The sequence below is a fragment of the Pogona vitticeps genome, chromosome 3 (genome assembly GCF_051106095.1).
Source record: "Pogona vitticeps strain Pit_001003342236 chromosome 3, PviZW2.1, whole genome shotgun sequence".
NCBI lineage: Eukaryota > Metazoa > Chordata > Lepidosauria > Squamata > Agamidae > Pogona > Pogona vitticeps.
The window spans coordinates 184,532,075-184,556,095 of record NC_135785.1 but is presented as its reverse complement, the minus strand read 5'-3'; the positions used below and the strand labels follow the sequence as shown (position 1 = coordinate 184,556,095).

General features: G+C 40.2%; 1 protein-coding gene across 2 annotated transcripts in view; it reads left to right on the top strand.

The window, feature by feature from the left end:
* The window catches only part of ACE2 (angiotensin converting enzyme 2), a 59,088-nt gene that overhangs the window by 7,158 nt on the left and 27,909 nt on the right, over positions 1-24,021 (top strand). The window contains exons 3-13 of one of the 2 annotated variants that reach the window (XM_020786763.3): positions 4,058-4,151; positions 4,871-5,014; positions 7,729-7,841; positions 9,074-9,182; positions 10,581-10,678; positions 12,064-12,233; positions 14,667-14,893; positions 18,977-19,121; positions 19,861-19,959; positions 22,526-22,648; positions 23,477-23,649. In XM_020786763.3, the coding sequence (XP_020642422.3) occupies positions 4,058-4,151; positions 4,871-5,014; positions 7,729-7,841; positions 9,074-9,182; positions 10,581-10,678; positions 12,064-12,233; positions 14,667-14,893; positions 18,977-19,121; positions 19,861-19,959; positions 22,526-22,648; positions 23,477-23,649 (1,495 nt within the window). The remainder of the gene's footprint in view (positions 1-4,057; positions 4,152-4,870; positions 5,015-7,728; positions 7,842-9,073; positions 9,183-10,580; positions 10,679-12,063; positions 12,234-14,666; positions 14,894-18,976; positions 19,122-19,860; positions 19,960-22,525; positions 22,649-23,476; positions 23,650-24,021) is intronic. The other variant, XM_072994347.2, reaches the window with a different exon arrangement.

Sequence of the window (24,021 nt, the reverse complement as noted above, 5' to 3'; positions counted from 1 at the left end):
CAGCCAGCGTGTTCACAGCCTGAGAATTGCATTGCCCTCAGATTATTTCTGGGCCTAAAGAGCATTTATGTGGCTTAAATTATCAAGGAAAATCAGTAAAATTGCATGTTTGCCTGCCTCTAGATAAGAAACTGAATGATGATGATGATGATGATGATGATGATGATGATGATGATTGTTATTGTTATTGTTGTTGTTGTTGTTGTTGTTGTTGTTATTATTATTATTATTATTATTATTATTATTATTATTATTATTATTATTATTATTATTATTATTATTATTATTATTATTATTATTATTATTATTATTATTATTATTATTAGTTCAAAAAACATCCTCCAGTATTTGTATCAAGTTGCACAAAGCTGATTATTAAAGTCAGTTGGAGTCACTTTAAGTATTTTATAAAAAGCATTATATGTAATACCAGATGTAACCACAACTTACAGTCAAAACAAAAGCCTATGGCTGTAGGGAGAAAACAATACTAATGATACATGGAAGCTGATTTTCCCCAAATGGCCAAAAGCTGATAACTCATTATGTGGACCCTTTCTGTTGATAATGTGCTGGAATAAAATGAGTTAGTTCTGAGGGAAACCATAATGGAGTCCCCCCACCCCCCCCCCCCAAATAAACAAAGAGCTGAAGTTATAGCATACTGTAAGCCTGACAATTTTTTTAAAAAAAAATTTATTTATTTCATTTTTATGTCATCCTGTCCAAAGATACTTAGAATGGCATACAGCACAATGCCGTTACATATATAATAAACACGATAATGAAATAAAAAGTGAAATAATGAAATAATAAAATGTTTCACATAAATGAAATAAATAAAATGCAGCAACCACCTAAAGCTCACCAGACAGTAACATGTTATTTGTATCACCACATAATAAATTACTGCATAAGTGGTGGAATAGGAGTCTATTAGCAAGCGAAGGTCCATTGAAGCAATTCTGCCTTACATCCTCTCCTGAATCACTCCAGGGATATCATACTTTTTAGGGACACAGGAAGAGAATTCTAAAGCATAGGGGGCAGCAACCCCCGCACAAATCTTTCTCTAATATATTTAAGCCAAACAACTTTAATAGTTGGCAGTTCCAGACAACCTCAATGGATATAGATATGTGGGTCCTCTGTCATACAGGACTTGAATAGTAACAATCAACACTTCAAATTGAACTCAGAAAACTCCTGGAAGTCAATGTAGTTGGCAAAAAAAAGGGCATCAGACCGTCATGATAGTATGCACCCATTTGTAGCCTAGCTGCCACATGCACCCCGTTCTAGCTTCTGAGTTGTCTTCAGAGGTAGCCCCACAAAGAGTAAATAACAGTAATTCTGTCCATTGAAATTCAGGCTGTCCTACATCACAAGAAGAGAGGATTCTCTGGAAAAGACTACAATGCTAGGAAAGCAGCAGAAAAAGAGCAAGACCAAATATGAGACAGATTGACTCCCTGAATGAAGGTTTGAGTTTGCAAGAGCTAACTAGGGCTGTTGAGGACAGGATATTTTGGGGATCACTCATTCGTAGAATCACCATAAGTCAGAAGCAACTTGATGGCACATAACAACAACAAAGTGCCTCCTCAGATGTTCTACGTGTGACTCATCTTCTTAAAATGTGGCTACTAAGTGTAGAGCAGAGGAAGTTGGTATGAATGTGCCAGTTCTCTTCCCACTTCATTGACGGCTTGGTTCAAGGGGGATTTTATGAAGGGGAGACCCTCTTCTATCACTGAAGGCACCTCCAAGATTTGAAACGCTGAACAATCAGTGGAAGAGGAGATGCTGTTTCCCTTCCAAAAATTACCTTAAACATGTAGAGGGTGATGGTTGCAAGTGACTAGAAGAGGCACAAGACTTTCACTCTCCATACAGTTCCTATAGCCATACTCTGAATGCCTAGATAGGCTTGATGTGGTGACAATTTTTAATGGATAGGATGACTAAAAAAAAAAAAGAATAGAAATAGCAGGGCAATGCATGGATCTGCTGGGGCATAGAAGAACATATGAGTGGCTTGTGACATATGTTGAGGGACATCTTTAAGAATTTTAGGGTGAGGTCCGCCCCACCCCCCGCCCCTGCTTGGGCCATCATATCAGAATGATCCTGCTTGAAAGTTCAGAAGTGAAATGATTCCCCTGCCCCTTTCATAGCTTTATGGCTCTCTCTCTCTCTCTCTCTCTCTCTCTCTCTCTCTGTGTGTGTGTGTGCATAGTAACATTTTCCATTTGTAATCCTTCTAGGTTTTCCCCCTACTTCCCCCTCTATTTTCTTACCAACTACAGAAGTATCTGTTAAACAGGAGAAGACAGCATAGTTAGTTACACAGTGGCTTTCACCTGTTACCTTTAGGAGGCCTCCCTCTAGAGCCACAGCAAAAGTGCTTAATATTGCTATGGCCTCATTTTTCAGTTTTGACCCTAAGCAGTGCTCTCATGTGGCACTTCTATAATGCTGTGGCTGAAATCCTGTTCCATAAGTTATGCCACGTAAGACTGATGATGCCATCAGCTATGGCCATTTTTCAGAAATTCAAAAAAATTGTGACACTCCCAGCCTGTAAGCCCTGAGGTTCCCATGGAATTCCTTTCATCATGGGGCATCCATGGGGGTAGGTGGGTGGGGGTTGATTTCCAAAAATTAATTGTTGCCAGTTTATCCTGCATGGACAGGAGGAGGTCAGCCTATATTCCTCGTAATGTTCCTACAAAGATTGTTCCCACAGGCAAAAGTCTAGTGCTAAATATTCTTATCTAAGTAAGCCCTTATCTAAGGAGACTTGCTTCCAAGTAGACAAGTATTGGATTGTATTATGTTTGTTCAGAGGTTCTGTATCATTTAGATAAATCAAGTTACTCCCTCTTGGACAATGCCCTCAGGACTACAGCCTTGGCCTTGGGGAAAGGAGGAAGAGGAAAATTAAATGTTCTACTGATCGTACAGGGGCAAAATTCAGCCAGGAACGAAAGGCGGAATTGCATGCTGGAATTCCCCCTTTCTGCCCTGGAATCAGAGCCTAAATCCTGGCAGTCGGGGTGGAGTGGAGGGGGGGAACTCCCGAGAATATGGGTTTCATGACAGTTGAGACCAGGAGATGAATCTCCTCAAAGCAGAGGTGGAAAACTTATGGCTGTAAAGATATTGTTGGACTCTAAATCCCATCAGCCGCAGCCAGCATGGCAAATGATAAGGGCAAGTTCTTGGAAATATTTCTGTTGCCTGTAATGATAATGATGATGTACGGTCAAGTTGATCCTGACTTACAGTGATTTGTGTCCAAATTTCTCAGATGTAAAGTACTCAGATGTTGTTTGACATTCCCTTCTTCTGGAGCTGCTCTGGGACTGTGCAGTTTGCCCAAGGCTATCCAGGCTGGCTGTACTCCTGGGAAGCACAGTGGGGAATCAAACCTCTGGTCCCTGCCTTTGCAGCCAGGTATTCCAGCTTACTGGGGGATCAAGCCAGTAACTGCAGCTAGTTAGTTTGGGGAGTAAGATGGCATCAACAGCGTTCCTTTTCAGAAGTAACAGAAGAACCAAAATATACAGGTAGTTATTTTTGCACTGCAATGAATAATGGTTACATAATTGGTTATTTTAGGGAACCTTGTGGGTGGGGGGATACTGCTGCATAGCTTAATTAGACTGTGTGGATAGAAGATAATGTGACATTTCTGCTTTAAATCAAGGGCCCCACACAGCCTAGGTCCTTGGGTGCGCCTAAGCTGTAGAGTAGAGTAACGGAGATTAGTAAAACAATGCAATAGAATTTGGAAAAAAAATCCGCTCAAAATTCCTCTAACATATCCTCTAACTCTAGCATATTTTTAAAAGTAACTAGAAACTGTTATTCATTACATCCTCCCAAAAGATGATCTTATTCCCACTCATTACTTGTGAAATGTAATTACTGTATATTATACTCTTGTTACTCAAAAAGTAACTTGTTATAGGTAGCTTGCGATGAATTACATTGAAGTTTTACGGAGTGCTGCTGTCCCCTCTCAGTTGTATTCTTCTCATTTAATTTGCAGCTGAACACCATTTTAAATCAAATGAGCACCATGTATAGTACAGGGACTGTCTGCACGCTGGCTGACCCTTTTACTTGTTTGCCCCTGGAACCAGGTACAGTATAGACAAAAAAGTGTCTACTGCAGTGTTTGACATACCCATTAGAGATACCCCAGCAGCAATGAAAAAAGATTTCAAAAAGCATTCTGTTTTCAATGATTAGACATCACCTCAGTAAATGCATCTGCATTACAACAGGAAAGCCACAAAGATGCTCCTGGACTCTAACTCCTCAGTCCCAACCTCTCGCCCTGCCAGGTCACGCTGATAGGCGCTGGAGCTGGATAACATCAAAGGATCCTAGCTCTAGAGTCTCCTAGGCATTCAGTTTCTTTAGATGTATACCTAGGATTTGTTGCCTATACCATGAAACCTTTAATTGTGCAGGCATGTTCACAAGGAGCCTTGATTATCACTTCATGAACGTTCACAGAATAACATAATTAACCTGTATAACAAATTAACAGGGCTTTTCAGGTATTCTAATATATTCACTTTATTGTGATGTATATGCAGAAGAGCTAAGTAGCTTTCCTATAATGTAGGCAGCACAGTTGCTTTTCTATGGTAGCTTTGATTTTGGTCAGCCAAGGATAATTATGGAAAAGGATATTGTCAGAGGGCTTACATGACATGCTACTGCATATATTTTGGGGGGTTGGGGAGAGGAAGAATAATCAGAAATGGCATACTAAATGAGGGATTGTGTGGCTGAGATTCTGTAGGCAAATGCCAACATTTAATGTGTATGATCCTTGGTTTTATGGTGACAGGCTTGGATGAGATAATGGCAAACAGCACTGATTATTTCGAGAGATTATGGGCTTGGCAAGGGTGGAGAGCAGATGTTGGCAAGAGAATGAGGCCATTATATGAAGGTTATGTTGAACTGAACAATGAGGCTGCAAGAGCAAATGGTAAGTAACAAGAGAAATGTTCTTTACATTACATCTGTGGAAGGACCTTTCTTTATTTTTACTGTCACATGCATTGCATAAATGACTGGCCATACAAAGCAGAGTGTGGAGAATATAATTTTTGGGACTACAACTCCCAGGATACCCTAAAGCCAGCATGACCAATGGCTATGACCATTAGGGGATGTTGGCAACTGTAGCCCCCCCCAAGTAATTTCTAAATGCTGTGATATAAAGTACTGCTAAACTAGAAAGTTCCATCCATTTAAAGTACCTACTCTAAAGTCATCGGTGTCTAGACAAAATGTCAAATTTATGCTAGGTAACGATCTATTATTAATAATAACAGTATGCCATCAAGTCAATTGTAACTGATAGCAACCCTTGGCAGGGATTTCTAGGTAGAGAACTGAGAGGTGGCTTGCCATCAACAATCTATTAGACACCAAGAGACAGCAAAGTGTTGGAATTTTAAGCATGTCCAGGTCAACCAGTAAGAGATTCCATGGTCTTTCTTATATGTCACTATGGTGAAAATAGAACTAGAGAAGAAGAAATGGTAATGAAAGACATTTATTTGTCCAGGGTTGCCAAATACCTTTTGGTTCTTTGTTTTCATAGACTACTGAGTCTTTATATATGATAACACATTCCCTAAACTATTAACTACTTGCTTTTCTGTATTTGTTATTATGCTAGCACAAGGCCCATTGGGCTAGCGGCTGTTCATTTATAGAATCTGTGCAAGGGCAGCGTCCAGTAACATTTCTGTAGCACAAGAGCTGGTGCAACATACTGCAGATGGCATGGTTACAATACTGTTGGTGCTAATATATTCATAATGATATAGTCCACTATGTACGCTGGCAAGGAATTTTTTTCCCATTGGCATGAGGTTAGGTTTAGACCAGAGTTTTGAAAATGTTGCCTCTTTTAAGCTTATATAACAGCCTATGCCTTTTTACAGGGCAAACAATTTTATGGTGCAACAATTTTCACCATAGCTATGATTCCGATACACAAACATCAATTTGAGAACTCATCTGCACCCTGGAAAGTCAGGGTCTCATCCCCATTTCAGACCATAACATTTAAAAGAGGGGTTGGCAAGTCTTCTGCAATGACCATCTATGTCAGACTTTGTGCCCAGCAAATGTACTAGACTACAGTTATCCCAGTCATGGTTATAGTCTAGCGCATCTGAAATATATGGTCTATGAGTATGTTGCATATACTGTATATTTTCTGCTGTACATCAGTTTGGATTTTTTGAAACTAAGCAGTTTATAAATCAACACCAATAAATACACAAATAAATTCAGTTTACATAGGTTTAAAGCTACATTGCCTGTAAACCCATGATATGGGCCTTGCTGTACAATAGCTGAAACCCAGTAGTAAGTCACAACTAGAACAGCCTCGTTCAATCAATGGAATTTACAAAGGACTTGACTCATTAAATCGCTGGTGATTCAATGGGTCTGCTCTGGTTGTGACTTACTACTGGATTTTAGTCATTTACTTAGGGCTGATCTACATGTGGCAATTGGAGCAGGCTAGATCAAGCTAAATAGTCACTGGGGTCATGCAGCCCTGTTTAATCTATACCTACTTATTATCAATTTGCCAATATTGTCATATGTCTTAAGAACAGAGCCACTTCACAGTAATCGCAAATTAAACACTTCCTCTGCTCTGTGGAGGGGCTGAGGAAGTGAAAAATATTTTTTTTTAAAAAAAATGTGCATTAGAGCAGCGAATATGCTCTGTGTCACTTTGAAAATAGCATTACGTATAACTCAGTGGTTTAGGTATCTGTCTGCAGATCTAGAGGTTGGGAGTTTGATTCCCCACGGTGCCTCCTACGAGTCGATCCAGCCTGTGTGGCCTGGGGCAAGACACACAATCTCAGGATGTCCCCAGAAGAAGGGAATGTTAAACTACTTCTGAATATTCTCTACCTGGAAAATCCTGGAAAGGGTTGCCAGAAGTCAGAATTGACTTCACGGCTAATAATTATATTCATTAAGTATGCATATTATAAATTACCCAGTGTGGTACAGTGGATCGACTGAGAGATTAAGACTCAGGAGGCCTGGGTTTGAATCCCTACTCAGCCATGGTGACTCGCTGAGAGTGAAGAACACATAAAACCACTCCTTTAAATATTTCAATTACCTTAAAAGCACTGTTAGGGTCACTGCAAGTCAGTTTTGACTTGCTGGTACATAACAACAAATTACAGGTTAGATGTGCATATTAAGTATATCTAATTTGCATACCTAACTTGTAATACACATACCTAATGCTCCTTTTAAAATGATGGCAGTGCCTATGTGGTTTTTTCCCCACTTCCTTGGCCTCTTCTTGGAACTGGAGAAGTGTTTAACTTGCCAATATTATGATGTGTCTCTCTTCACAATACTGGCAAATTAATAGAGGAAGACTCGCTTTGGTTCATATCGAGCAACGACACACTCTGGAAATGGACCAAAACAGAGTGATCGTACCTGTACCAAAAATTGTTTTAAAAAAATTGAAGCCCTTGACAAGGGCCAGCCAGGTGCAAGTGGGACTGCTCTGAGGCCAGGCTAGTTCACTGCAACAAAGACATTGTCTGATCACTTTCGTTAGGAACGAACCAGCCCATCCCTGCAGCAGATCAAACAGTGGACTATGTATTCAGCCTCTTACTCCCTCCCTTTCTTTTTCAGACTATTCTGACTATGGAGATTACTGGAGAGGAAATTATGAAGTAGATTTTCCAGAAGAATATCAGTACTGGCGGCCACAGCTGATTATTGATGTGGAAAACACATTTCAGCAAGTAACATTCAGATTCAGAAAGTGTGGTGTTTTGTTTTGGCTTTGCCATATGGTGGCCTGGTTCAAGATATCACTTAAAAAAAAAACTTGAAAAAGTTACTTTTTTGGAACTACCCCCCCCCCCCCCGAACAATGCTGTGTGAAAGATTTTGGCCATTATGGTCCAAAAATAACTTTTCATCCAGAAGAGACTATCTGTCTAGATGGGCATGTATAAATCTAATAAAACAAACAAATAAATAAATAATAAAATAGTCTGTACCATATGGAGAAGCCATGTAAATTTTTGACTCAGATATAAATGTACCTCTTGCTCTGAACTGCGCCCACCATGAGGAGAGGAGTTTTAAAGCTTTTTCCCCATCTTGTTCCCTGCATACTTGCCACCCACCTTGGTGTGTGGCTGAAAAAAGGGGAGAAAACCCTAATTAACATCACAATATATTTAAGGAGTGGTCTTACCAATTCCACATCCCCCAGTGGGCTTCCATGGCAGAGGTGGGCAATTGAACCCAGGGCTCCTGAGTCCCAGTCTATTTCTCTATCCACTACACTACATTGGGTACCCTACCAGCTTTTGTGGGTCAGAGCACTCAATCCATAGTTCCAGTCCATTTATTTACGTGCATTAAAAAAAATTTCATTGCATGTAATGCATTTAATACGATGTATTCGCGAAGGCTTTCACGGCCGGGATCTAATGGTTGTTGTGGGTTTTTCGGGCTTCCTGGCCGTGTTCTGAAAGTGGTTCTTCCTAACGTTTCGCCAGTCTCTGTGGCCGGCATCTTCAGAGGACAGTTTGCTGTCCTCTGAAGATGCCGGCCACAGAGACTGGCAAAACGTTAGGAAGAACCACTTTCAGAACACGGCCAAGAAGCCCGAAAAACCCACAACAACTATTTAATACAATGTCTGATTTAACTTTTAGTGGCATTGCTTTGCAGCTTGGGGCTGAAGCCATGCCAATGTTTTGTTTTGTTTTCAACTGGTAACTTTTGCCCTTGATATGGGCACAATAACAACTTTTAAGAGGTGACACCAGCGTCCTATCCTTGTCATTTCATGGTGAGTTGGTCAACCATATTTCAGAATGACCTATTTTTCCTGGGTTGTAAGACAAGAAAAGATGGAACACAAATGTGATACACTTTCAAGATTGTGGTGGAAAGATGAATAAAGTCCAGTCCAATATGACAAACTGAGCATAATTTTTCTGGTTCTTGTTTTTTCCAGATAAAACCTTTATATCAGCAATTGCACGCCTATGTAAGGCATAACCTACAGAAAGTCTATGGCTCAGAGCTCATTAACTCTGAAGGAGGTCTTCCAGCTCATTTACTTGGTATGAAAATACAGTGTTATTAGCCATACCTATTATATGTCCTAGTGACAGGAAGACACTGGGCCGGGAGATTGTTTGTAACAAGCTGTATTATGATTTTCTCTTCAGTTCCTCAAGTATTGAGAGAATTACATGAGCATCACCAGGTGGAATTAGCTTCAGGTGGAAGAGAGGTCATGAGAGAGTTAAATGTTTTTGTGTGGTCATTATTTGCAAATATAGAAGTCGGTGAATGGACAACCTATGGCCTGCCAGAAGTTTTGGGCTACCCTTCATGATCCCCGATTGATCCTTGGCTTTACTGTCAGAAGCTGATGGGAGCTGTAGAACCTTTGGAAGGCTGCACAAGTTCCCTTCTCCCTGAAGGGGCATATAAGACCATAGAAGTACCATTCATATGCTGTAAACTGCCCAGAGTGGCCTTGGCCAAATGGGTGGTATAAAAATTAAAGACGCGCACGCGCACACGCACACGCACACGCACACGCGCACACACACGCGCACACACACACACACACACACGCACACACACACACACACACACGCTCATGCCAGGCTTGGAAATTCCAACCTCATATCTGGTCTCCAAAAAAGAGGCCACTGCACTATAGTGTGCTTACAGATCTATCCCTGCACTTCTATTTTGTTTCTGTACATCTTTTTCTTGATACACTTGGCTCTTCCCCTCAGCAGAGAATGAGGTAACTTTGGAGAGTGGGTTTTTTTTTTTTTTAGTCACCTTCCAATTTAGGATAGCTTTTTCCACTTAAAATATCCCAAAGGGATTAACATCTGTTTCCTAACCATTAACCTCTCTTGAGGATACATTCAAACAGTATACATTCTCTTCTAGGCCATTTGTCAGTATTCTTCCTGACAAAATAAATGATAAATGAGTTGTCCGCCGTTGCAGTTCCAATCTGTATCAGACTCCCCTCACGTATAGCTTCCATAGGGAAAAATCCACACCCCCAATTTAATGTAGGTGCTATCACGCAGGGAAATATCTGGCATTTTGGACTGCTTGTAGCACAGCTGGGTGTGAGTTATTTCCCAGCAATCACATGATGTACAGGCAAAACCAATCCAGCTTGACCTCTACTCATACCTAAGCTGGACCTTTTTGGTCCAGCAGCAGAGCTACTCTATGTGGAGGCCAGACCAGAGAGACCATTTCCTGCACATCTGGAAAGGTGGCTTTAAGGGAGATTGATTCCAGCAAAGCCATCCTTCCTGGTGTGATCAGATGCGATCATATCCTCAGCGTGTAAATACAGCAAAAGAAAAGGAATCTGCAATAGGCTTATTGAGATGAAAGGGAAAAAAATCTAATCATCTTCTAAACAGTACTGTTGTTCATTTTGAACATTGTCATTAATTCTGCATTTTCTATTGAAGGTGACATGTGGGGTCGATTTTGGACAAATTTATATCCTTTAATGATTCCCTACCCAGATAAACCAAACATTGATGTCTCTTCTGCAATGGAGGAAAAGGTAGGATATGCACTTGAATACCAAGTATTAACATTATGCACTAAAGCTATCTGTTGTGATATTAATTTCCCTCTTGCTGTTCAACCCTTGAAGGGTAATTCTTGATCTTATTATTGTTTCATTAGCGTTTAATTGTCTTTTGTACGTAAGGCATAGTAAGAGGCTATAACAATCTGAGAATACTGTTGCTTATGTAGCCAAAACGTTACCATCTGTGCAAAAGAATGAGTCAGTTATCTTGGGGAAACCACAAGATTTGAGAAAGTACAAGAAAGAGAAAACATAAGGGAATAGACCCCCCCCCCCCTTCCAAGCTAGAAAAAGACATATGGAGACTGAGGGTGTTCAGTGGCCCCAGAACGCAAGCTGAGGGCTGAGGAAAGGAGTAGAACATTTGGTAATGAAGAAGGAATGGCCTGAAGTATCTTGAAGATGGCCACACCTCACTGCAACATTTTGTTGCAAGTCCTATTTATTTATTTGCTTCTCTCATTTCAAGATGGCTAAACAACCACATTGCTCTGGATAGTGTATAAGTAATTTGCATTATTTTTCTCTCAGGGTATGTGAGGCAATGAATGGCTAAGCAAAATATTATATAGTTGGACTGGAGCCTGCATTCTCGAAGGCTTTCACAGCCGGGATCCGATGGTTGTTGTAAGTTTTTTGGGCTGTTTGGCCATGTTTAGAAGTTTTTTCTTCCTAACGTTTCGCCGGCCACAGGGACTGGCGAAACGTTAGGAAGAAAAACCTCCAGAATACGGCCAAACAGCCCGAAAAACCTACAACAACCATGGTCTGGAGTCTCCTTACTGAAGTATTTTTGCCATTCCAACTTTCTCCTTTCTCTCCTCTTATTACTTACTAATCCATGAGTTCTGCCCAAGAGTTCTGTGGAAAGTTGTACATATTTGGCCTCTTTATGTTTTGCAAACAAAGGCAGAATTTATTGCCTGTTTTCCAGGCCAGTCATAGACATTAACTAAAGCTATTGACCAGAGTCCTATCGGTTTTTGGAAGCCCAATGGTATGGGTGTTACCTCCTTGATTTCTTTCACATGACCAGTCACACAAAACTGGGTGTTCAACTGGTCGTGGGGACAGTTCCATGAAGGAGTACCTGGAGGAGGAGAAAAAAACTTGTCATAATTGATGTTGCTAACCAAATTCCACTCAACATTTGAAATCAACTGAGATACTCCTCCATGTAAACGTTGCTATGTCACCAGATTAGCTGATCCAGATAACTGCCTCAAGCTTCAAGAAACTCAAGCCAATTTGATTTTCAAAATGTAATTTGAAAACTAGCAAAAGATAGCTCTGTGTTCACAGTTCAGTTCTTTTTGATAAACTGCCAGTTAATGTTGCACACCTATCTTTTTCAGAACTGGAATGTAACAGCCATATTCAAAGCTGCTGAGAATTTTTTTGTCTCAGTTGGACTCTATGAGATGACTGAGGGCTTCTGGAACAATTCTATGCTGGTGGAACCAAATGATGGCAGAAAAGTTGTTTGTCACCCGACAGCTTGGGATATGGGCAAAAATGACTATAGGTACTGAAAACATTAAAAATTCCCACACACACACACACATATCTCCCACGCATACTGCAGTCTGCAGGTAAATGAAACAGTTATAGATTAAAATCTTCTCTCCACTTCAGAGTGCCTATTGATTATGTGAAAATGTTAATTCAGTGTATATATATTCAACAATTAACAGACGGATTGAGGAGAAAAGTTTGAGAGGCCTAGTTTCAAATCTGTGTATGTTTGGCTTAAAAGTTATTAGGCGATAACGGTACTGTGCACCCTATTTGAGAACACTGTTAGGACTATCTGTGGGATAAATATATCTTATAATTGACTGAGTTCACTGAGATGAACTGAAAAATACAGTATCTCTCAAGCGAGATTTCACTAGAAAAGGCTGTGCCTAAAATCAAGTAGAGACTACTAGGGCTGGACCAAGGCATTTTGTTGCTCAAGACATAACATCAAATAGTCAAGATGCACATTACCCTCTCTGTCCAGGATGGCTGGGCAGCCTCAGAGGTCTTGAAGGCCAAATCTTTGCCCCTAACTTCCACTGCTCTTTTAAGCCTTTAAAAGAAATGAAATAAAAGATGGGCCTGGGTATAAAACTTTGGGGTGGGAATGGGGGGCCTAGATGGACCACCCCAAGGTTTCCAGTGTCAAAGCTCCACTCTTGGAACCCCCCCAAGAAATGAAAAAAAAGATTTTAAAAATTAATAATTGTTTCAATGGGGGGGAAGCATCAGGGGACCCCAGGGTCACAAAAATGCTCCTGGGGCAGCAAGTACCCCCCCCCAACCACTACCAAACAAGTTACATTATTTTGAAACCAGAGGCAGAAATCTCTGGCAGTAGAGGCTGAATTAGTATATGCCCATAAAAGAATAGATTGGGTAAGAGAGCACTAGGCTTTTCTGGACACCATAATCAAATGACTGCAAAGGAAATTATTTCTGGAAAAGTAGAATCGAACTATACACTATGGGATTTTCCAAATGGGGCATTTATAACACCTTGTTCTGTGTTACTTTTTCTCTGTTTTGATATGGAAGAACATAGGATTTTCTTGTATTCATTGCGATTCAAGCTGCATTGCTCCACCTACTAGAACGATGAAACCAAGACAGAAAATAAAATAAAGTCATCCTACCCCACTATTCTGTTTTGCAGAATTGAGCTTGTCCAAGTAAACAGCACCAAGCTGCTTATCACAAAGTCTGAAAGAAAACAGCATTTGTGATCTGGGCAAGATCAATCCTGCTCCAGCTGTTCCTTAGTCATAGCTAAACCAGTCCTCCTAACTTAGTACGTAGCTTCCTCTTTGTTTTTAATCTCCCCATCCCAAGCTCTTTCTTTTTCTATCTTGCTACACTGTTGGGTGAGGGTGTCATTAGCTGCTGTTGAAAGAAAGAAAGAAAGAAAGAAAGAAAGAAAGAAAGAAAGAAAGAAAGAAAGAAAGAAAGAAAGAAAGAAAGATTCAGTCTGGAAAGAGAGGAACTAGAGATAAATTGCACCCTTGGAACAAAGAAGTACAAAATATGAACAAAGATGTTTAGGAAACAAAAATGGTATGGGAAGTCACAGAACAGAACCTGTGTATACTGAGATAAGGAACACATAATCTGAATGTTGTGGTTGGTTCAGATAAAGAACAGTGCATAACAGGGAACTACAAGAGGCATGAATGTCTTGTCTGGAAAAGACCTTTATTATTATTATTATTATTATTATTATTATTATTATTATTATTATTATTATTATTATTATTATTATTATTATTATTATTATTATTATTATTATTATTATATACATAACATGCTATTTCTTAATTACTCTCAAGTAATCTACTAACTTTCCTTATTTATTCTCAATTAATAATAAGCGATGCATTCCTGGATCTGAACCACTGGGTATGCAAGCAGGGGAAGATAAACTCTTCCCTTCTTTAAACCTTTTCTTATGTCTTTCAAACTGTATTAGTGTAAATAGAGGGTTTCCGAGCTTGCTTGCTGGCTTGTTTGTTTAGGAAGATGTCATGAGGTTGTAATGGGGATGGAATATGCCTCATACACAATGGTCCTGATCTAGACCAGGAATGCCATCCTATATTCTTATTTTTTTGGGGGGGGGGGAGGTATTTTAAACTGCATGTAACACATTTAATATACTGAAAGTTTAGCCCTTAATGTGCTTCAGAGCTTGAAAAAGTTACTTTTTGCAGACAACTTGAAGAATACCCTAGCAGTCATTCTGGGTATTCCCCAAAATGTAACTTTTTCCAAACTGCAGTCAATTGCAGCAAAAAACAACAACAGCCCACTAAGGGTCTTGTGGCACCATTAAGGACAAATGGATTTATTGTGGCATCATCTTTTTCTGGATGAATGCCCACTTCATTTGATGCATGGAATGCTGTCCTGAGTCAAAGAGCAAAATTACATTTCTCTGTAGGATCAAGATGTGCACAAAAGTGACAATGGACGACTTCCTAACAGCACACCACGAGATGGGCCACATTGAGTATGATATGGCTTATTCTCACCTTCCCCTTTTGCTAAGAGGTGGTGCCAACGAAGGGTTCCATGAAGCTGTGGGAGAGATCATGTCACTCTCTGCAGCCACTCCAAAGCACCTGAAATCCCTTGGCCTTCTAGAGCCGACCTTTCAAGAAGACAATGGTAAGTTTTTTTTTTGTTAGGGTCATGTACATTGTTGCCAATCCTAAAGGTACAGGATACACAAGGTGAAGTACTGTTACAGTGTTTAAAAAAAAAAAAAGAACTTGGAGAGGGGGGATTTTCAGGGTTTGGGCCCAATAGATTTTCTTAAGAAAATATAGCACTGGAAATTTTTTTCAATTTTATAATGATATCGGTTAGGCCAGAGTATGAAAGTAAGTTGTTAAAAGAAACAAACACTACTTGTCATTAAATGTTATTTTGAGGAATATATTGTTGCCTCTACTTCCCACTTTTGGCTGTTCTGGCCACAATCCTGTCGATTACTGATGCACGCACAAGAGCAATCATGGGACCTGCATTAGCAAAATGTTGACTGCTTATCAGTCATACGCTTAATTGTACACCTGATTGTGCACTGGACCCATGTCTGGCACATCAGTTGTGATTAGGCATAGTAACTTCTGCTAATTTTCTTGTATGCATGTAAATATCAAAAGGATTTTAGCTATTAGTGGAGTTTCGGGTGTTGTTGAAAAAGAATGAAAGGAATGCACATTGTATTACTTGCTACCTATAAGTGATAAGTAACGTGTTAGTTGTAAAAATTAATGGCCAACTGATACATTGCTTTCCTGGGTAATGATTCTAAGCTCTGGATTAGATGCGCTGGCCAATATCCTGTTGCACAGCATAATTGTGAAAGGTCGATCAGGTAAGCATTTCTCCCTGCACTGGCAGAGTTCTCTTTCCATGCCCATTTTTTTGCCCCTTGCGAGATTGGCTATGAAATGTGTTCTTTTATCAGACATACAAGAGTCTGCTGCAACAATGAAATGTTTTATGATTTAATAGGATATCTGGACACTGTGTTTCACAAAGTATAATTTGGGACAGAGCAAATTAAAGATTCCCCTTTTGTGTCTTATTTTCTATCTGTTCCAGCTTGCTATTTTATCTGAAGAAACTATTCCCATACAATCTCCCCCTTCCTTGTTAATAAAAATAGCAAAACTAAGGGTTATAAAGGAAGTTAAAGGGACTATTTATAATTCTGCACTTTCTGCCACTCTTTATAGGGAAGCTTTCTTCAGGAGTCAGATGTACCTGACCCCAGCTTTTGGACTACCCTGCCCCGACTCCCCCGACCCTCATTCCAATTTTCTTTTTTTACATTATTTAAACTGAAAAGCCTCCTTATGCCTCTAGGTGTCAATTAGAAAAATAAAATAAAATTTGGGGCTGTGTGGGGATGCCATGAGTGCTTGATGGCAAACTGCCCTAAACAGTTGGAGGGCACAATGGGAGGTTTTGTGCCAAAAAGATAGCAGCAAACACCAGCAACAACAACAACAATGAAAAATTGGAGGCTGTGGATCACTGCAAATACAGCAGGTAGCAGAGGAGGAAAAAAAGAAGCCTAAATGATTACTATCTCAGTACAAGCAGAGAAAAATTACTTAAGGCAGTGAATATGGAGAATATTTTTAAAACAACAGAAACAAAGACTTAATATAAGAAACAACAATTTGAAAAATAAATTAAACTGTTGGAAAAATAAATCACTACACAGAAAAAAAACTGAGAAATATTGATAGAAGGCATGGCAATAATTCAGCAAGGGCATGGCAAAATTGGGGACTATTAAGAAAGAAACTGAAGGCTTGATTTTTGCTGAATAAGAACAATCACTCCAAAGCAATGTGATAAAGGCATGCATAACAACATTAACATACAGAAACCTTTATTGGCATTACAGGGTACAGGGAGTACACAGGATAGTTACATTCCAATACCGGGTAGGGGGAAGGGGTGAGCTTGGGATTGTAGTAGGCTAGGTTCAAAGAGATTTATAGAGGGTTTAGGGTAGGGGGAGGGGGGAGGGGAGGTCTTCATAACAGTTAGGAGAAAGTCAGCAACTTGACTGGTGATAAAAGGCGAGAAATCGCTCAGGAGTATGGGGGTAAGGTCGAGGAAGAAAGGGGAGAGGGAAGAGAGGGGTGGGCCTAGTAGCCGCTTACGGGGGATGTTGTGGGATGGGCACCGGAGTAAGATGTGGTCCAGAGAGTCGGGTTCGGATGCACAAGAATGACACAATCTGTTGGGGCGGGGGATTCGAGTGAATCTCCCAAAGTGGGCTGCTGATGGAAAGATATTCAGCCTAGCGAGCATAAAAGCTCGTCTTTTTTGAGGGTTGGACAATTGGTTAAAATAATTGGAGGGGCGGCTAAGGGAGGGGGATAGGCCAAAAGCAAGAGGGGAGCAGGTGGGGTTCAATTGGGAGAATAGGGTTGCATATTCGAGGTCATAGAGACTGGATCTAATGACTTCATATGCTGAGTTGAGGTTCATGTCGGCTAGAGTTTCGACAGAGAGAGATAATGACAATAGTTTGGCTTCTATGAAGTGAAACCACGTAGAAGTGTAGGGGTCCTTTAATAAATCTTGTAGGATCGAGTCAGAGGGAGTTAGGAGGTGAATTCTGAGCCAGAACTTGAAGGTAGTGGTCCAGGCTAGGGTAGAGGGTAAGTGGATACCCAGTTCTAGAGTGATGGTGGAAAGTCTGATAAGATTAGGGATCCCGAGGATTTTCCTAAGAAAGGAGGCAGCCACCTTATCGATTTCAGAGTTTGCTGCCTCGATCCAAATTGGGACTCCATAAAGTAACTGGGAAATTGTCTTGGAGTATAAAATTTTGGTGGCAGCAGGTACATACTGATTACCAGCATGGAAGTGAAAACGGGAGATTGCACTGAGGGAAAGAGAGGAAGAAGCGATTGCGGAGGTGCGGTATGGGCTCCATGAATGCCTAAAGTGGAAAAGAATCCCCAAGTATCTGAAGGTCTGGACCTGTTGGTATGTGGAGTTACCAATTCTCCAGGAAGACGGAGCCCAGGATTTGCCAAAAACCAGTATTTTGGTTTTCTCTGAATTTATGGTTAGATCGTTGCTAGAACAGTATTGTTGAAAGGAGAGGAAGAGCTTGCGGAGGCCCAATTTAGTGATAGAGAGGAGAAGGGCATCATCTGCATACATAAGGAGAGGGGTAGACGAGTTGTTTAGAGCAGGGGGGGAAAGTCAGTGCCAGTTAGGGAAGAAGGGAGGTCAGCGAGGAAGAGGTTGAATGATAAAGGCTAAGATTCAAGGAATTAGTGCTAACAGCAAATGTTGACTCTTCCAAGAAAAAGATAAAACTGTGTAATACCTCATCTGTGAAAGTCCAAACACTGCACAAACAGATTACAAAATTAGACATGATAGAGTGGCAAAATTAGTGCACTGGATGTTATGCCAAAAACATAACTTGCCAGCCTCCAAAAACCAGTGGAAACATCAGGCAGAGAAGGTGTCAGAAAATGACACAGTCAAGATTTTGTGGGATTTCCAGATTCAAACTGATAGACACCTTGAACATAACACACTAGCCATAGTGGTAATAGAATGAAGAAATGCCTGATATTACAATTCCAGAAGACGCCAGAGCTGAAGATAAAGAATTAGAAAAACTAACAAAATACAGAGATTTGGCAATTGAAACATCTCACTTCTGGATAAAACACAATTCAGTGGTCTTTGGAAACAATATCAAGAAATTTCACACAATATTACAAGCAGTCACAGATCTCAGAAATAACACCATCAGAACTACAAAGAAATGGCAATATTAGGAACAGCATACACATTTCGCTAATATTTAACAGATACTTAGGTTTTTTGGTTAAAACATGTATCTGTTATATAACACTGGCCAATGTTTTTATAGTTTTGATTGACTCTGCCTGGTATTTTAATAATTTATTATTATTATTATTATTATTATTATTATTATTATTATTATTATTATTATTATTATTATTATTATTATTATTATTATTATTATTATTATTATTATTATTATTATTATTATTATTATTATTATTATTATGTATACGCATAGAATACTGTGCAAATGCATCTGGGGCACAGAGCCCACATGTCTTCCATCCCTGTTTTGGAGTTGCAACTACAAGAAAACGTAGAATTGTGCTGCCCCAATACTTTAAACCTAGCCCTATCAGTCAACAACTTTGGTTTCGCCCTCAGAAACGGATATCAATTTCCTGCTCAAGCAAGCCCTCACCATTGTTGGAACTCTGCCTTTCACATACATGCTAGAGAAATGGCGGTGGATGGTGTTCTCTGGGGAGATCCCCAAGGATCAATGGATGAAGAAATGGTGGGAGATGAAGTAAGTACTGAAAAAAAAGTACGGTTAGGAGAGGGAATGGAAAGATATCTGTCAGATAAACACACACAAACAAACAAACAATGATTCTTATTTACATGTGAAATATGTTTTAAGAAATAGTTATACGAGCGATTGTTCCTCAAGAATGCTTAAACGAGCTGAATGTCTGGTTTTACAAATAATTTTATTTCTGTTGTAAATGAATGTGTTCCAAATAGGTATGCAACAAGTACAAAGCCCTTTCTTCTGTGGGGGGTGGGGTGACTGACTTGTACGGATAACCACTATAAAGGCTTTTGTAATGCCTTACTTTCTCTCCTGTTTGGTGTGCATTAAATTACAGCTGAAGCACACTTCTGTGGCCCAAGAAGCGAAATCCAAATTGGGAAGGGTCCTTTTTAATAAGGGGCCAAGGCTAAGGGCAAATAGTAAGGCCAAAGCTAAGTGAGCATGGCCAGATATCATTCTTGCCAGCGTGGACATCTTCCCACTAAGCATGCAAAGTAGAGCCATCTTTTATGCAAATTCCTGAGCTGCAGATGGGACCGCCTTTTCAGGCTGAGCAGCTCCTAGGCTGCAGACCAGAACTCTCATCTGAAATGGCTTCTTAACTCTGATGAGTGATGAGAGATAACAGAAAATATATCTTGTGAAACAGATGCTGACCAGTCCTCCTCCTTTAAAACTGGTTTCCTTCTCAGATCTTGAAAGAAATCCTTGCCACTTGTCTTTCCCGCAGGCGAGAAATAGTCGGTGTTGTGGAACCGTTGCCTCATGATGAGACATACTGTGACCCTGCAGCTCTCTTCCATGTAGCCAATGACTACTCTTTCATAAGGTATGTCAAATAGCCTTGCATTTGTTGAAAAACAGCCCTAACAATTACTTTGTGTTTGGGTGAGAAGTGATTGACTGATGAAAAAAGGAGTCTGAGATTTTCCCCTCCTTGGGGTCTCTTGGTGAATGGCAGTGAGCAGAAGAGGGTATCCTACCATCTATTCTCAATGGAGGACATATGGCCCTCTGGGGAGCCTTGGTACATCTGAAGGGGGGCCAGGCAAAGACTGGAAACAATTCTTCACTCACCACTTTATGAGGTTAGGCAACATATTGGGATGTGGTGGCGCTGTGGGCTAAACTGCAGAAGCCTCTGTGGTGCAGGGTCAGAAGACCACCAGTCCTAAGAGTGAATCCACGTGACGGTGTGAGCTCCCGTCGCTTTGTCTCAGCTCCTCACCAACCTAGCAGTTCGAAAGCATGTAAATGCGAGTAGATAAATAGGTACCATCTCAGTGGGAAGGTAAAACGGCACTCCCTGGTCACGCTGGCCACATGACAACGGAAACTGTCTTCGGACAAGCGCTGGCTCTATGGCTTGAAAAACAGGATGATCACTGCCCCCTAGAGTCAGACACGACTGGACTTAAAATGTCAAGGGGAACCTTTATCTTTATGCAACTTATACAATCCTGATTTAACCAATATTTCTTTCATAATGTGCTTACTGCCATGGCCAAAAAAAGGTTGAGAAGGGCTGCATGTAGACCATTTTGACCCCTGACATGGATATCAGCAACATTGAGGCTGCCCTTTGTTATCTACATCTTGGCATATATTTTTTTCCTGCTGGCAATGCAGGCACAATCTTGTGCAGCAATATCAGGCTATTTCCTGACATTTTGAATTGTGAATACAGCACAATATCCCACATTCCTACACTGGAGTCTTTAAAAAAAGATTTAAATTCTTATCCTCATTTATCTTACTCTGAGTGTTATAAAAATACCCTCAGTATAGATTTATTGGAATACAATATATGGGACTTGTAAATGGATTCCAAGCATTCTCCCAAACAAACGTTTTCTTCTTTTTCTTTTCCAGCTGACATTCCACTTTCTACAGCTACTAAGCATGCACAGTTTTTCACTTGTCTGTGCTTTTTCTTCTTCTGCAAATTTGGGATTCCCTTAGGCAAGCTAATTCCACCTGCTTGTTTCCAGAAGCCCATCTGGACTGCAGTCCTGTCAGCACAACTGTCAGAATTTCTCTTCAGAAGGCATGATTTATTTTTCCATGTCAATGCCAGGGTATTTCTTATTAAGTTTAGAGAGACTCTATACTGATGACCAGGAAAAGCAGACACTTCCAGGCAGCATTCTCTTTTTAGTTCTACCTCCAAGCAGTGCATTTCCCCTGAGAAGCCATCTGACACTGGAATTTTGATCACTCTGTCTGTGTTTTTATTACCTCAGCCCTTCAATTGTTTCATTCAGTTTTGTGCCCCAAATGTTTCTATGGGGATATGATCCCCCCCCCTTCCTCTCTTCCTTATAACTCTCAAGGAAGTCTTGACCATTCTGATGTAAGTGATATCTGAGGACTCCTCCCTCAGCCTGTTTGGCAACCATTTAATTACACACTGGATTTAGATCCTTTCTTTTCTTTTCTTCTCTCTCTCTCTCTCTCTCTCTCTCTCTTTCTTTCTTTCTTTTTTTTTTTTGCAGAACTGGAACGCAAGGCAACTCAAAACAATTTTTAAAAGAAACAGAAACAGACACAGATGAAATAATGTGGCTAAAATCCTATTGGGTTGTTAATGCCTGCATACTTGGCATAAATCTCATTGGCAAATTGTTGCAAGTTTAAAAATTAGTATAGATATTTGCTCTTGTACACCATGTTCCTGTACTGAGCAGGCGATGGATTTGATGGTCTTCCAATGTAATGATTCTATGATTCTAAGTTGCACAACCTAGCACAGCAAATGCCTACGCCAATGCCTTACTTCTGGCAATTCACCAAAGAGATTTACACCAGTTTCATTGTGCCCATAGATGTAACTAATAGGATTTGGGCCAGTAATGTATTCTATCAAAATGCATTAAACAATTGGTAGAATTAAAACATAGATGCATTGAAATACTATTATGTTATAACAATCCATTTTTCAAAGACAGTGCAAGACACCTAACCATTTATTTATATTTTTAACTGACACCTCCTCTTCCCTGAATCGACCATTCTACTTAGTCACTGTGCAACTTTCATATGTAATGGTTTGAAAAAGGAAAGCTGGGAAGAATTAGTTATTTTGAACTATAGACCCCAGCCAGCAAGAAACAAGACATTTTTACCTGTTCTGCCAAACAGAACCTGAAAACAATGAAACTGTACTAACAGAGCTGAATCACAATGGTTTGAGATGTCAGCAACAAAACTGTTGGTTACAACAATTCAAGTCTGCTAGAACCAGCCATCTCATTAGCTTTTAGAGAGAGAAATATTCTGTGCCATCAATGAAACAGCAGTGAAGCAAGTGGGTATGATCAGCATAGGGCTTTTTCATTACTGTAGCTGGCTATTCATGTTGATGGTTTCCCGCCCTTCTCTCTCCTTCTTTTTAGATATTACACGAGGACCATATATCAATTCCAGTTTCAAGAGGCACTTTGCAAAGCTGCTGGCTATACAGATGAGCTTTACAAATGTGATATCACTAATTCCACAGCAGCCGGTCACACGTTGCGGTAACACTTTCTACTGTATAATTCTCTGAACAAGTATAGTGAAAGCCATCTTTAGTGTGCCCTCACATCTGGGTAGAAGAGCAGTTGGCCTCCACTACAAATCCTGGCTGTTACTTCTAGACCTCGGAGGTCTACATTGTGTTACCATTATAACATAATGAGGGATAACTTTGCTCCTTTCATGCTGTAAAAGTGCAACTGTAGTTACTTTTCTAATTACAGGGGCATAGCCCCTAACTCCTTCTTTACATGGAACAGCTTGGGCCCACTGCATACGTTACAGATAACCTTTCATCAGAGCTCCAGAAACATGGTTGAAGCAGGTTTCCACGTCTGAGAAATAAGGTTTGCAGCCCTATAACATCCTTACATTCCAAAGACCAGTCACTAAACACATCAAGCTGGTCTGCAAACTCTGGAAGATTAAAAAAAGCTATGAAAAAAATCAGTACTCAAGGAATTCCCTCTTCTATATCATGGGTTATCAGTAACGTAATTTGGCATGAAATGTTTCTCTTATGGTTTAAATTGAGCTTCTTGTGGACACACAACAGCATGAAGATGGATGGTTCTTCATGGGGAAGAGATTTTCAGATTTTCGGAATTATAAATACCGTAATTCCCATTCTAGGTATTCTATCTACTTTGCAAGCATCTTAGAAACACTTCGTGTGATGCCTCAGGGAAGAATGCCTAAATTAGATGGCTTTGAGGCTTAGCTAGGCCAAGCTCCACCCAAACTTCTTTCCCAGAAAGAATGTTCCCAGTTAGTGTTCTAAGTTCCTAGTTCTTACCTGTCAATTTAGTTTCTTCTTCTTCTAATCATAGGGACATGCTTATGCTAGGAAGATCGCAACCTTGGACAAAGGCTCTGGAAAGTGTGACAGGAGAGAAATCAATGAATGCATCAGCATTGCTTCACTACTTTCAGCCCTTGTATTTGTGGCTAAAAAAGAACAACACCAACAGACTTATTGGTTGGGATACAACATGGAGTCCATGTAGGTACCTGTTATATTTTTAAAACCAGATAGCCCTCTTTTTCCCAAAAGCTGGCAAATTGTGATACACAGAGTTTTGCAGCTTCATCTTCTCTGAAATTACTAACATTTCACCCACCCCAGACCAAGGCAGAGAAAGCTGAGTTTACATGGAGCTCCAACAGCCAAAAATTGCCTTTGATCTAGCTAGATGCTAATTGGCAATTTCCACCTCTTCTTAAAATTCATTTTTCCAAAGAAACCTAGCAACCATCTGTTGCAGTGTTGATTGGAGGGTGTTGGAAGGAAGGAAGGAAGGAAGGAAGGAAGGAAGGAAGGAAGGAAGGAAGGAAGGAAGGAAGGAAGGAAGGAAGGGGTAAAAAACACTGTTTG